Source organism: Equus quagga, chromosome 10 (assembly GCF_021613505.1).
Source record: "Equus quagga isolate Etosha38 chromosome 10, UCLA_HA_Equagga_1.0, whole genome shotgun sequence".
Taxonomy (NCBI): Eukaryota; Metazoa; Chordata; class Mammalia; order Perissodactyla; family Equidae; genus Equus; species Equus quagga.
In genome coordinates, this window is record NC_060276.1 from 7,346,155 (window position 1) to 7,360,765 (window position 14,611).

Below are 14,611 nucleotides of genomic sequence, written 5' to 3' on the forward strand. Positions count from 1 at the left end.
AGCTTTTTAGACTAGCAAAGAGAAGTCACTCTGAGCCTCAGCTATACGTGGGAAAGACTCATGTTTTCCCAAGAGAAAATAGGAAAAAATTCATTGACTTTATGATCAATAATTACTCCAAGTGAAATTAAAAAGTAATGAACTATCTTCTAAATTCTAATGTTACATTTTTCACAGAAAGCATTGACTTAAGACAAAAAAGAGCATGATTACTGCTCAAATGTTTTAAGGCTTGCAAAACAGGAGAAGCAATATGTTTGAGCAATGTTATAAGTAACTCAGTTTAAGGGGCAAGAAATGAAAATGAAAATAGCAAATATGTGACTAGCAACCCACAGAGTATAATAGGTACATATCCTGCTAATATCTCAAAATTATTTTGTGTAAATTAGATAGTTAACAATACTTTTTCATTTTACGCTCAGGCCTCAGGACTCCAGAAACATTACTTCATCCCAAGAATATAACACCACTATCAATGACAAAAATAATTCAAATTGATGACAGTAAAAACTGTCGAGATGATAGTGCCAAAATTTATGAGCAATTTCTTAATCAAAAGAATGAAGTGAAAGTTTGATGAAACTTATAAGATAAACAGAGGAGAGTCATCATTCACTTAAACTAATTACCACTGTGTAAATAAAACCAGCACACACATTCTGGGCATCAAATAAATTTCAGTTGGGCCATCAAAATTATCTACTCCGAGAAACGCCTCCTAATCTACCAGAGGAAAAATGAACAGTTAAATATTCCACGTGTTTATATCCTTCAAACGGACCTGATAAAGTCACAAACCATTCCATATTCTTACTACCTAAGGATTCAGTCCACCTAAGAACAATCATTTATCACCAACTAAATTACTAAAAGTTTCGTGTGGAATTCAGATATTTCCTCTCTTTTTAATTAAGTTAAATATAGTGAAAACCTCTCAAACTGAAATCAATGTATTTTTTTTTTAAAGATTGGCACCTGAGTTAACAACTGTTGCCAATCATCTTTTTTTTTTTTCTGCTTTATCTCCCCAACCGCCCCCACCCCAGACATAGTTGTATATCTTAGTTGCAGGTCCTTCTAGTTGTGGCATGTTGGGTGCCGCCTCAACGTGACCTAAAGAGCGGTGCCATGTCCACGCCCAAGATCCGAACCCTGGGCCACCACAGTGGAATGCACGAACTTAACCACTCAGCCACGGAGCCGGCCCCCTAATGTGTGGTTTTGATTTGTGTTGGGGAAACATCAGGAATCCCAATATAGTTGTGTGGGATCCCCATAGTTTTTCATCTTCATGCTACTCTGTGGGGAGTTGAACTTAACTGCCTTGACCTCTCTGTATCATTTGAAACTGTGGATTACCTTCTTTTCTGGCTCCTAGCCATTGAACTTTCCATTCTCCTTCTGTGGCCATTCTGCTGGCTTCTGTTCCTCCACCTATACCCTAAATGTCAGTACCTTCCCCGGGACAGGACAAGTCATTGACTCTATTTTCTATATTGTCTTCCTTAGCAATTATATTCTCTTATCTCATAGCTTCAACTACCACTACTATTAATGGTATATCCCTCATGCTACTGCACACAGATAATGCATCTATACTAGCTCTTCTGTCTAATGTGGTCATTGCTACATTGTCAGAGCCACACATCTCTGTTAAATGTCTCACTTGAGAAAACTCAGCAAAGGAAAATAGAATGCTGGTCCCCTGAGTCACCAATCAACTGGACTGTCAACCTTATCATACTGCTTCTAAGAGGTGATGTGACACTGTAAGAAAATGCCTGGCTGGTATGCTTTGCTTTGGTTTCGGTCATGAACTAAAACAAGACCTGTTTTTATTCTTTTATCTGTATAGCCTAGGGGAAGCTTCCCTCCACAAATTTACATTGACTTCAGAGACCTCATGCACCCGAATTCATCAAACAGTCCATTTGATATCTTTTCCATGTTGCTAAATCAAGTGTTTCTCTATGGATTCCAAACCATAGTAAATATTCCTTGTTCTACAGATAACTTTGAAGCTAATCCTGCTGCCCGCTGATTTGTAATACACACGTGCCCACTTTTGTTGCTCATATCTAACTGGGAAAAGCAATCATAACAAGATGAGCTCTCTTTTATCGAGTGCTTGCTTTACGCTAGGCACAATAACCCTGCGAGTGAGTATTATTATTACCAAAGTACAGATAGGAAAACCAATCTCCAGACCTATCAAGTAACTTCTCCAAAATAACAGAGAGAGTGGAAGAGTCCGGATTCAATCCCAGTTATGAATTCAAATCCTAACATCCTGCCACAATGGTATAGAAGGTAACAAGTCTTTGTTGCTAACCGTTTTGATTATCTGCTCATTTGGAATCTCTGTCAGTAGCCTGCCTGCTTGGACTTCCTCATATAGAAGTTTTAAATTAGATAGAACTGGGTTTGAATCTTATGTCTTGTTACCTAGTTGCACCACTTTGGTCAAAATACTATAACTCCACAAGCCATAATTTTCTCCTCTGTAAATTGGTATAATAATACCTATCTCACAGTGTTGGGGTGAGAATTAAGAAAGAAAATTATGGTAAAGAACTGAGTGTAGTGCCTGGAATTTGCTCCATGAAAGGCAACTCTTATGATTTGTGTTCCCCACCCTTGTCCTCCTGCATCATCAGCCCCTCCCTTGTCATAGCAATATACTTAATTATCTCTTTACTTACTCTGTGAAATCTCCCTGAAGGCAGGGACTATATTGTTAACCAATTTTCTCAAGCATCCAACCTACTGCTTGGCACTAGTATATGCTGATACAATTTTCCTCACGGCTGCCATAGAACACTTGGAGTGGACGTGAAGACACTACCTGTATTTGTTCAGAATTTCAGGCTATACCTACCCCTCTACACATTTGTTGGCTTCCCGGTCCTTTAGCTAATGGAACTTTTAGTGTTGTTAAACACTGAAACCTCCAACAGTCCCTCCTGGCAGGACTTTCCTGACTAGTTATAGCCCCTGAAACCCAGTACAGGAAGATATGCCTCCCTACCGAACAAGACAATTTCTATGTGAGGAAATTCTCAATCAGAGCAGCTATGAAATGTGAGAAGTATGCAGAGATTGTAGAGGTCGGGCACTGTTGGGTACAGCTTCTTGAGTTGAATTTGAAAAGTTTGAGTGACATCAGGCTAAAATCTCATCTTGGGAAAAGAAGATCAAAGCATATGGCTTGTCAAGCAAAATAAGCCACCTTGCCCTTTTGGAAACAGCACAGAGGTTTTAAGAAGCACGTAAGATCATTTTTAAGGTCACTTCTGGGAATTTAAATACAAATGCTAATAAAGGAATATGTAGCCCAGAGGAATTCATATGACTTTTGATGAGTAAAAATCATTCAGAAAGATATTTTTAAATGGAAGTAATTAGCAAATAAAAATATTATTTTCATTCTAAAAGTGAGGAGGAGGTTTAATCAATCATGTGCTAATAAAGAATTTAATGATATTGCTATATACTGATTTAGAAAAGAACACTGAGTCAAAATGTTTGCTTTTTCAAAGACCATCTCCTGTGATATGACTTTTTGAGGACTGATTTTGGGAGACATTCTGACTATGTACAAATTGATATTTTATAGAGCAGGTGTTGTCCAGACGGTATTTTATATGAAAACATTTATTTCTTTATGCAGTGATGAGAGGAAAGATCTAATGAACTATGGTTAAAGAGGTAATACTAAAAAGGGGTTATCTGAAAAGAATTATGTCTGAGTTTCTTAAAGATGATGATGGTTGTGGCAGACAGAATCTAAGATGGCCCCCAGTGATCCCACCTCCTGATATTTACGTCCTTGTTTTATCCACTCCCTTTGAATGGGAGTGGAATTTATGAATTGCTTTTAACAAAGAGAATATGGGAAAGGTGACAGGATGTCACTTCCATGGTTATGTTATATAAAATTATAACTTCCATCTTGCTGGCAGACTCTTTCCCTTGCTGGCTTTAATGAAGCCAGCTGCCATGTTGTGAGCTACCCCATGGAGATGCCGACGTGGCAAGGAACTGAGGTCTGTATCCAGCCAATATCTTGGAAGCAAATGAGCCTTCAGTGCAAAGCTCGAAAGGAATTGACCTAATCTTACTGACAACTCTATAAGTGAGATTGGAAGTGGATCCCTCTTTAGTCGAGCCTGAGATGAGACACCAGCCTTGGTCAACATCTTGAATGCAGCCTCATGAGAAACCCTGAAGCACAGGAACCAGCTAAACTATACCAGGCTTTCTGACCCACAGAAACTGTGAGACAATAAGTGAATATCTGTCATTTTGAGCTGCTTAGTTTGTGGTAATATTCCACAACAACAGATTAACAATAGTAATTAATTGCAATTTCCTTTCAGTAAGTGTCCATTACACATCAAGCACTCTGCTATGTGATAACAGTATGGTAGGTAGGTAGCCATCTATCTAGATGATAGATAGATTCATTCTTGCTAGATTCTCAAATTAACTCTGTGAGCCTGAGAGTATTATGATTCTCATACAGATGAAAATCTTGAGGCACAGAAAATTTAATTTCTTATCTGAGGTTGCATCACTGCTTGCGTCCAAAGTTCATATGAATGATGTCTTCTCTATGCTACATTAGTCAATATCTAGCATTAAAAGAATAAATTGAATTAATTAAAAAGTAAGGTAGACAAGAATGAACTAAGGACTAAACTGGAAAAAATAGGAGAATTCTATAAATCAGGTAAAATTATATCTATCAATTTTCTTGTGCAGAATCTAATATTTTTTCATATGGGTATTGGACTCTCATTCAATGTCAGTTTAATTTGCTTTGCTTTTCAAAAAGCAGTATTTGTGAGAGTAACAGAAATAAAATCAGAAAACCAGCCAGTGATTTAAATACTATTTCTTTGGTATGATATTATCTTTGAAACTTTTCTAGTTGCACTTTTATTCTAACATCTCCATCTGCCATCTTATGTCTATAAACCTCTAGTCTGAATTACTACAATATTATTTATAAAGAAACAGCTTTCTTCTGACCAATCATGGGGCCTATCACAAAGGAAAGAGATAAGGAGAGTTAGAAGGTAGGCGAGTAGAAAATATACAGACTGAAATATGGAGAAAAAATATAGAAATTACAGGAATGATCATAGGAGACATAAGGAAAATGAAAAGCAAATGAAAAAACAGGCGAGAAGCAATATTTACAGAAATATTAGCAGAGAATTTTCCAAGCCTAAAGGGCTGCGTCAAAACACAGTTTCAAGAAGCATTCTGAACCCCAAGCAGGATAAATAATAAAAATCATGACTAGGTGTATCTCAATAACACTGCTGAAAACTAAAGACAAGAAGAAAAACCTAAAGCAGACATAAAGACACATGACCATCAAAAGAGGAACAATAAGATTGACAGCTAATCCCTCAACAAAACGCAAAAGCCAAACAAAATGGAGTTATATTTTTATACTGCCAAAGAAATTAACCATCAACTTAGAATTCTGCATTTGGTTAACATGTCCTTCAAAAGTAAAGATCAATTAAAGCATGTGCACACTAAAAAGCTGAGAGGCTTCAATGCCGGCACAACCACATAAAAGAATAATGGGAGCTTCTCAAGACAAAAGAAATCATCTCGGAAATAAGAAAATGGAGGAAAGCCTGAAAAGCAATGGAAAATGCATGTAAATCTAAATAAACATTGACCAAATAAAAATAATAATAAATTCCTGTGGGGTTTAAAATATAGAGAGAATGAAAACACATGAAAATAAGAGCACACATGATTGAAAGGGATAAACCTGTAAAAAATGTTCACTGCACCATTGCATTAACCAAAAATGAGAAACAACCCAATCTCTAATAACAAGAGAATGGATAACTGAAGTATGCTGAGGTTGTATGATGACCCAACAGATAAGTGAGAAAATGAATAAGCTACAGCTTTACACTTCAGCATAAATAAATCCTGGAAGCATAACGGTGACTGCAAAAAACAAGATGATGACTACATACAACACGACGTAATTTTCATAAAGATTAAAATATTGAAACATAGACTGTTTAAGGCTGCTTATAATATAGCAGAAGTAACAAAAGGGAAAGATAAAAGTTAATTTGGGAAGTGTTTCCCACTTTTGGGGAGCAGGGGCACAGGATAGTTGAGAGAACAAGGGCAGCTGCAATGGCATTGGGAATGTTCTAATTCCTAAGTTGCTTGGCAAGTTCATAAGTGTTCATTTTATTATTTGGCTTCCAAGTGTACGTAACTGCTATTCTTTGGTATGTACCAATTTTCTTCTGGATGGTGGAGACAAATATTTACTGAAGACAATATTCAAATTTTGGAAAACATTTAAAAACTTAGATTTCTAAACATATTGCTTCCTATTTCAAATGGCAGTACTTTGAAAAGATAACACAATTTGAATTGTTAGTTCAAAATCTTTGCATGTTCGACCACATAACTTGTGTTCCCTAAGATAAAAACAAGTAGCAATTTCAAGCAAGGTCAACAAATAAATACAAGCGTGTACTATTTGATGAATCACAGTATTTTGTGCAAATTTCAAAACTTCTAAGTTTTAAGGATGAATTTGCATTAAAGGTTAAAAAAAGAGGACATATTTATTCAAAAGTATTTCATATTGCTCATTATAGGTTATTTTTTTTAATCTTTTTTAAAGATTGGCACCTGAGCTAACAACTGTTGACAATCTTCTTTTTTTTTCTGTTTTTTCTCCCCAAGTACTCCCAGTATATAGTTATATATTTTAGTTGTGAGTCCTTCTAGATGTGGCAGCCTCAGCGTGGCCTGATGAGCGGTGCCATGTCCACGCCCAGGATCCGAACAAGCACAACCCTGGGCCGTGGAAGTGGAGCGCACTAACTTAACCACTCCGCCACAGGGCCGGCCCCTGTTATTTTTTAAATATGCACAATTTTGATTCAAAGACACTGGATCCTCAATAGTTTTTAAAAAGGGAGTGAAAACACAAATTTGGGGATGAAATAGCTTCAAAAATACAGAAAAGCAAAGTAAAATGAAATGAAAGGTAAATGATAATATAAACAAACATAAACATAACGATCAAAAGTAAACAGAAAAAGAAAGAAAAATTAAAATTACATTAAAATAATAATACTACATGTTTCAACAAAGAAGTTTCATCCCTTCAGAATCGTAGCACAAGTAATTTGGACTTTTAAAGAGTTAAGCTTATAATTATTTATTCTGGTCCTCGCACTATTCTTGTGCTATGACACTAGTTACTGCCAGTCATAATCACTTATTAATCTTTTAATGTGAGACAGCTTGTTATAAAGATACTGGTATCTATATTTTTCCGCATAGTAACTGGGATTCATGTGTTTCATCTTCTGATATTCTAGTGAGAATTTTTTATCAATGTCTTGATATTCTTTTGAGCCTGGAGAAAAGTGCTTCCTTTTTGAATTTAAGTTAGTAAACATGCTGGATAAATTCCGCATCTTGGCATACAAGGCCTGATATTCAGCATATTCTGCTCTAAATTCCTGCTCATTACTGCTTATGTTGCTCAGAGGAAACTATAGTGACATAGTCAGTCAAATAATCTGGGAGCCTAGATGTTGAACAAGTCTTCCCAGAGGCAGTGCAAAGCTTTTCAACTTCTTCCCCGGAATTCAGCTTTGCACCTTTACCGCATCTTTCAGGATCTGTTTTCTGTTTCTCGGTGATCTCAATACTGTACTCTTGCCTCTTTGCTTTGCATTTCACAATTTCATATTTGAACTTATCAGGCATCAAATAATTTTTCCCCATGAGCTTCGAATACCTAATTGGAATTGTTATCGAGGCTATCATTTTCAAAGTATGTTTACCCTGCTGGCTCTCGAAGATTCTACTGTTTTGACTAAAACTGTCACCATCTGGATCTGGAGTTCCAGGTCCTTCTGCAGTGCTGCGAGAACTGCGGTTGGAACGTACACGCCGAGGAGCATGTGAAACAGGAAGACGGGCTGTGGGCAGTGGTGGAGGGATGGGGTTGGCAGGAGCTTCAGAGAGTGGTGGGAGACCAACAGCAGATTTTTCACTGGTGTTATTCAAACAACCGTTTGATGTTGACTGTACTGTAGTTGTCAGGTGAGATATTCTGACTTTCTTTTTCTTTAAAGGATCAATAACAGCAGAATTGAAAAGCCATTTCTGAGGAGATGATGTTTCATTTGTACTAGAACCTATAGAAGATTCTGAGTGATTAATGTCAGTAGCATTCTGAAATGGATCTACTCTTTGGGAAAGCACCAACTCCAATGACTGCTTGTCCAGTTCACTGTATCCAGGCCAGTCTCTTTGGAGTTCTTTAAATACATAATCCTTTAAGGTATATGAAAAATCCTGAGTATTCAGATTGGCTACTTGGTGGAGGATATTTTCAAGGGAGTTCTCGTCATTTTGTTCCACACCATCTTTCCGAAGTCGAAAAAGCAGTTCTGTTTTCTTGTAGTCCTTCAATGCCAGTAAGTGAATCACCCTGTCCCTATATGGCCGCAAGCGGACACTGTCGGGAACTCGTGATTTTCGAATTGTGTATGCAGGGTTAAGGGGTGCTGTTCTTTTTCTCTCAGGCACTGGATCTGGAATGGCTTGAGGTGCTTTCCGAATTGGCATTCTTTTCTTTCCACATGGCTTTCCAATTTTTTTCCGTTTGTTGCAGGATTCCTCTTCTGCCTGGGTTCTTACTGGTGTTATCTGAGAAGCATTGGTTGTTCTACACTGCGTCATTTTATCTCGCCTCAAGTGCAGCCAACTGAGCTGTGAGGGACTATAGCCTGAGACAGTTTGTTGAGTATGGTCTTGATGGTTGTCTTTACTCACATTTGACAATTGAAAGTTAAAGTTGGATACATCAGTTGGTGAATTGTTTGGGGGGATTTTGATAGGCCCTTGGAGTCCTTGGAACTGACGAGAAGTTTGAGGGGGTACTGTGTTCTCGTGGTATGGATTAGAGTCAATTGCCTGAATGGCTGGCTTGGTAAGCTGCATGGGAAGCAAAGTGACATTGTCCTGCCTCGGCTCTATGCCATCTGCCTCTCCCACTGCCACCTCTCCTTGGTGCACCACTTCCTCTCCTGCTCTGCCTCGAGAGGCTGCTGTATAGTCATATCTGGAAAGATCAAAGTTTAAACAGTAAAATACTTTAGAAAACAATGACTCTCTTTGGCAAAAATTGTGTTTCTTATTGCTATTGTTTGTGAAATGTAATTCTAAAAGATTTTTTCCTACTGGAACAAAGGCAAGAAGTGCCTGGTTGAGATAGAACCTAGGTTGGTAAAGTCGATTATAAAAATCTAATCACTTTCCAGTGTTCTTCCTTTCACATTTTTAGTTTCTCTTCAGGAGGAACTCTTAACTCTAACTGGAAAGTGCTAAGTTCTTCTCTGAGCTCAGTGCGTAGAAGTCATCTCCTCCCAGTAAGTTCAACACCAGGTAGAGGTGCTTGGTTGGGGGCGTTAACAGGCACTGCAAACTCAAGGAAACTGGAGAGGAAGGCTTCCACTTCGCGGAGTTAGCATGAAGTTCTCCTTACATTTACTCTGACAGGCAAGGGGGCTGTTGAGACCTTCTTGCAATTGGAGCCTAACCTATCAATAGGGGCTCTCATTTGGTAGCTAAACAACTTATTTTGTATTAATAGTGGGTAAAAGCAAACATTTTAGAGGTGCTTGTTCCTCTTTCTCAACTTTTTAACCATCACCAATGAGTGGAAGGAATTTTCATTTCTTTAGCTTGCCACTTATGTCCATTATTCTGTTTCTTTGCACTTCTCACTTAGAGGATCCTCAGGAAATCACAATTATCCAGGTAAAATCGCCCATGCTGAAAGAAATCTTGCAGCTAGGTATGCTAAAGGTGTACAATTGAATCACAGAATGTACACAGATTACGAGAAACCAGTTCCAACTAGTTTCACCCCAGAAGATAATAGGCACAATTCTCCCTCGTTACCCACTTCACACTCTCAGTCCATGTTATTCTCAGCTTTGCCTACCTTAACTGATGGCATCACCTTCTACCTTATCACACAACTAGAAAACCTCAGAGTAATCTTCTACTACTCCCTCAAACATACTTCTCATTAATTTCCCTCCAAAACTTCTAGTCAGCCATCAAATTTCCCATTCATATAATAGATGGTTATTGAGTAGCTATCATGTGCCAGACAGTGTTCTAGATGCTTGGGAATATTGTAATGAACAAAACAGAAACAAACAAAAATCCTTGTTCTCACGATGCCTACATTCTTTTCAAGTTTTCCTGCATAACATCTTAAATCCCCCACTTTCTCTCTCATACCACAGCCATTGTCCAAATTTAGGCCAAGAACATCTTAGCCAATGCTATATACACTCTTACTAGATTGATTTATTGCCTCCAGTCTTTTCTTGTTCTGAACCATCTTCCAAATTATCGACAATAATTCTAATCAACTTTGCTTTAAAACAAGTGATGGGGGAGCCAGCCCTGTGGCCAAGTGGTTAAGTTCCCGCACTCTGCTTCAGCAGCCCAAGGTTTTGCCAGTTTGGATCCCGGGCAGGGACATAGTACTGCTCATTAGGCCATGTTGAGGCGGTGTCCCACATGCCACAACTAGAGGGACTACAACAACAATATAGAACTATGTACTGGGGGGCTTTGGGGAGAAGAAAAGGAGGAAAAAAAGATTGGCAACAGATGTTATCCCAGAACCAATCTTTAAGGGGAAAAAAAAAGTGATGGTTCCCATTACTTAAAGAATAAAATTAATGAAGAGGTACTCAACATCACTAATCATCAGGGAAATGCAACTCACAACCATAATGAGATATCAACTCATTGAATTAGAATGTTAGAATGACTATCATCAAAAAGACAAGAGATAACAAGAGTTAGTGAGGATGCAGAGAATAAGGAACACTTGTGCCCTTTTGGTGGAAGTGTAAATTGGTGCAACCACTATGGAAACCAGTGTGGAGGTTCCTCAATCAATTAAAAATAGGACTACCATATGATCCAGCAATCCCACTTCCAGGTATATATCCAAAGGAAATGAAATCAGGATCTCAAAAAGATAGCTCTACTCCCATGTTCATTGCAGCATTATTCACGATAGCCAAGACATGGAAACAACCTAAGTGCCCATCAGTGAATAAATTGATAAAGATGATGTGGTGTATATATGCAATGGAATATTATTTATCCATGAGAAAGAAAGACATCCTGCCATTTGTAACGACATGGATGACACTAGAGGGCATTATGCTAAGTGTAATAAGTCAAACAGAGGAAAACAAAATACTGTATGATATCACTTACATGTTGAATCTTAAAAAAAAAAAACTCATAGAAACAAAGTCTAGAATGGTGGTTACCAGGAGCTGAAGGGTGGGGGAAAAGGGAGATGTTGGTCAAAGAACACAAATTTCCAGTTATAAAATGAATAGGTTCTCAGGATCTGATGCAAATCATAGTGATTATAGTTAATAATGCTGTTTATATAATTGAAAATTGCTAAGAGAGTAGACCTTAAATGTTCTCATCACAAAAATATGGCAATTAGGTGACATGATGCAGGTGTTAGCTAATGCTACGTTGGTAATTATTTTGCAATATATAAGTGTGTCAAATCAACACTTTGTATACCTTAAACTTATACATTGTTAAATATCAATTAGATCTCAATAAAGCTGGGAAAAAGAGAAAAAAATAAAACTCTTTGGTGTGGCATACCAGACCCTTCTTACTCTGTCCCTAACCTACCCTAAAGCTTGTGCCATGTATCTAAATGCTACATTGATGTGTTTACTATTCTCTGAACTTGCCCACAATCTTGTTCCTGTGTTAGCCTTTCACTTGATATTTCTTCTGCCCACTAATGTTCTTCCCCTAGATCCTTCCTTGCATTGTTCCTTTACTTTATTTAGAAAGTCCTTTCATGACCATTTTGTCTAAAAGAGTGACCTACGCACACACCCACTCCAGTGCTGTCTTTCCACTATCTTACTGTTCCTTATAGAATATTTACTACTTGAAATTATATTACATATATTTGTCTGTTTAATTTAAGTCACTGTCACCAGAATAGAAGTTTAATGAGGGCTTGGATTCTGTCAGTCTTTTGCACTGCTGTATCTCCAATGCCTGGAGCAGTGCCTGGCACACACATTAAGGCCTCAACATATATGTGTTGAACAGATGAATACATCAACGCTCTCTACTTTTAAATCTCAAGTGTGTTGGGTTCAACCAGTGAAATTTCTAATTTCTTAGAAACCCACCTCAAATGTGACATCATATATAAGATCTCCCTCTGGTCAAAACTAATACTTTACTTCATTATGATTATCTCTATGAAAAACACCACGCATTGCATGATATATTACTTATGTGTTTGTCTCCTCCACTAGACTCTGACATCTACCTCTACCTCTATGCCAACTGCATTCTACTCAAATTTGTATGACCCTTTCTTTTTGTCTCCAGTACCTCGCTCTAGAAGTAGCAAGTGCATAGCAGAAGGCACGCTCTAAATGTTTGTCAAAAGAATGAATAATACTACCTTTGGACTTCACCTGGTGAAGATACTTTACTGTCACATCAAGGAGTCACGTTAAGTCTGTTAATGTCAGAGAGATGTTCTGTTCCTCTTTAAGATTTTTTTCATGTTCCTGTTAACTTCACGGTATATTTGTTTTTAAAAAAGTGAAGTCACTGTTGCAGAGAGAATGTAAAATACTTCCTCCAAAAACCAATAAACCGCTAAACTATATTCCACAATCTAATGTTCCAATGTATGCACAAATGCTCTGTTTGATTCTTCCTGAAGACCTGTAGTAGACAGGAGGAAATAATGTACCCATTGGTATCTTTAACTGTGCAACCTTTGAGAGAATAAATAAAGTATTTCTAGGGTAGTCCTATTCCCAGTGGAAATGACAACAAAAAAATTATTACTTAGCAAGAGACTGGGAAGAGGGGCACTTTATGACAAAAAGTAAGAAACGGTATTGATAGACATAAAAAAATACTTGAAAACACAAAGCAAGATTTCCTGACTTCTGAAAAGAAAACTGAATGTTGTAAAGATGCCAAATATTTTCATATTACTACATGCATTTAGAGCAATTACAATAAGAACTTGAGCAAGATGTTTTTCCTTAAATCTGTCAAAACTATTCTAAAATTTAACTGTAAGAAAAGCTAAAACAATTTCACAAAAGGAGACTAACAGCACGGAGTTATCCCTTCCTGATAACACAAAGCTATGATAATTAACAGAGTGAGGAACTAGCATAATAAGAGATTGAAAATGAACAGATATTTGAGACACTGAGTCCAGAAATTTAGTAGATTAGGGGGCTGGCCCGGTTGCACGGTGGTTAGGTTCATGTGCTCTGCTTCGGTGGCCCAGTGTTCTCGGGTTTGGATCCCAGGCACAGACCTACACATAGCCCATCAAACCATGCTGTGGCAACATCCCACATGCCAAAAATGGAGGAATATTGACACAGATGTTAGCTCAGGGACAATCTTCCTCAAGCAAAAAGAGGAAGATTGGCAACAGATATTAGCTCTGGGCCATTATTCCTCACCAAAAAAAAAAAAAAAATTCTCTCAGTAGATGATAAAAAGACAATCAGTAATCATGTATAAAGGGTAGATCTTTACAGCAACACTGCTTAAGACAAGTTGTCAACCTTTTTGCAAAACTATCATGTTAGAATCTCCCGTCATAACATATTATAGAATGAATTCCAGATATATCAAAGAATTCAAAAATGAAATCATAAGACAACAAAAGACCTGAAACTTAAGAGTAATGGCAATAATCACAGAGAAAAACATGAGTATAATTTCTTGCATACACAATAATTATACGAAGAGCACTCAAATTTTATCTCATCAAGTCCAAAAACTGGTATCAAGATAAGGAAAGCTTGAGGAATCATGCTAGATTTCTCTGTTTGGAGGCATACAGGATAGGAACACAGTTGTGTCCTAATTAGCACTGCTGAAAAGTTATTTCTTTTCATGGGCTTTAAGAAAAAGTTAGTAGATGAAATTATTGAATACTATCCTAACTCTCTGATTAAGTAGGGGGCAATAATAAATTACACTCTAACAAAATTGAATTTCTTTTCTACATCGTCTAACTTGCCACCTTGTTACTACTATGAAATAGATGGTTAGTTCACAAGGCACTATGTGATTGGGTGAGAATAACAAATAAAATAACTACACAACTAATATATTGTGAGAGATCATTGTACTGTTGCTGTCCTGTTTTGGCAAGCCAATTATCATTCTACCTGGCTCTCTAGCAAATACTGAAGCAGTTAAAATGACAAGACATTATCAGTCAATCTCAAAGTGACATACTTGTATCTTTTTTCTTATTATACTTTGATAATGCTTCTAAACATGTCATTGACTGCTGTGGTCACTCCGCTCAACCTAATGAGGCCACCACACTCTGACCTGTGTGTAATCCTCTGTGAGAGAGTAGGAGGCATGTGGAGCTTGCCTGCTCACTTATACCAGGTATCTTGGATCTCACGGATATCCATTCTATAGCCTGTTTGCTGGGTTT

The 14,611-nt window shown here is 37.5% G+C and overlaps 1 protein-coding gene across 1 annotated transcript; it reads right to left on the reverse strand.

Moving 5' to 3' along the window:
* Positions 1-7,542: 7,542 nt before the first annotated feature.
* On the reverse strand, positions 7,543-11,798 carry LOC124245896 (RNA polymerase II elongation factor ELL2-like). Its single transcript, XM_046673715.1, has 2 exons — positions 11,782-11,798; positions 7,543-9,148 (listed from the first exon to the last, which is right to left on the reverse strand). The coding sequence occupies exons 1-2, from the start codon at positions 11,796-11,798 to the stop codon at positions 7,543-7,545; spliced, it is 1,623 nt and encodes a 540-aa protein (XP_046529671.1).
* Between the last annotated feature and the right edge of the window lie 2,813 nt (positions 11,799-14,611).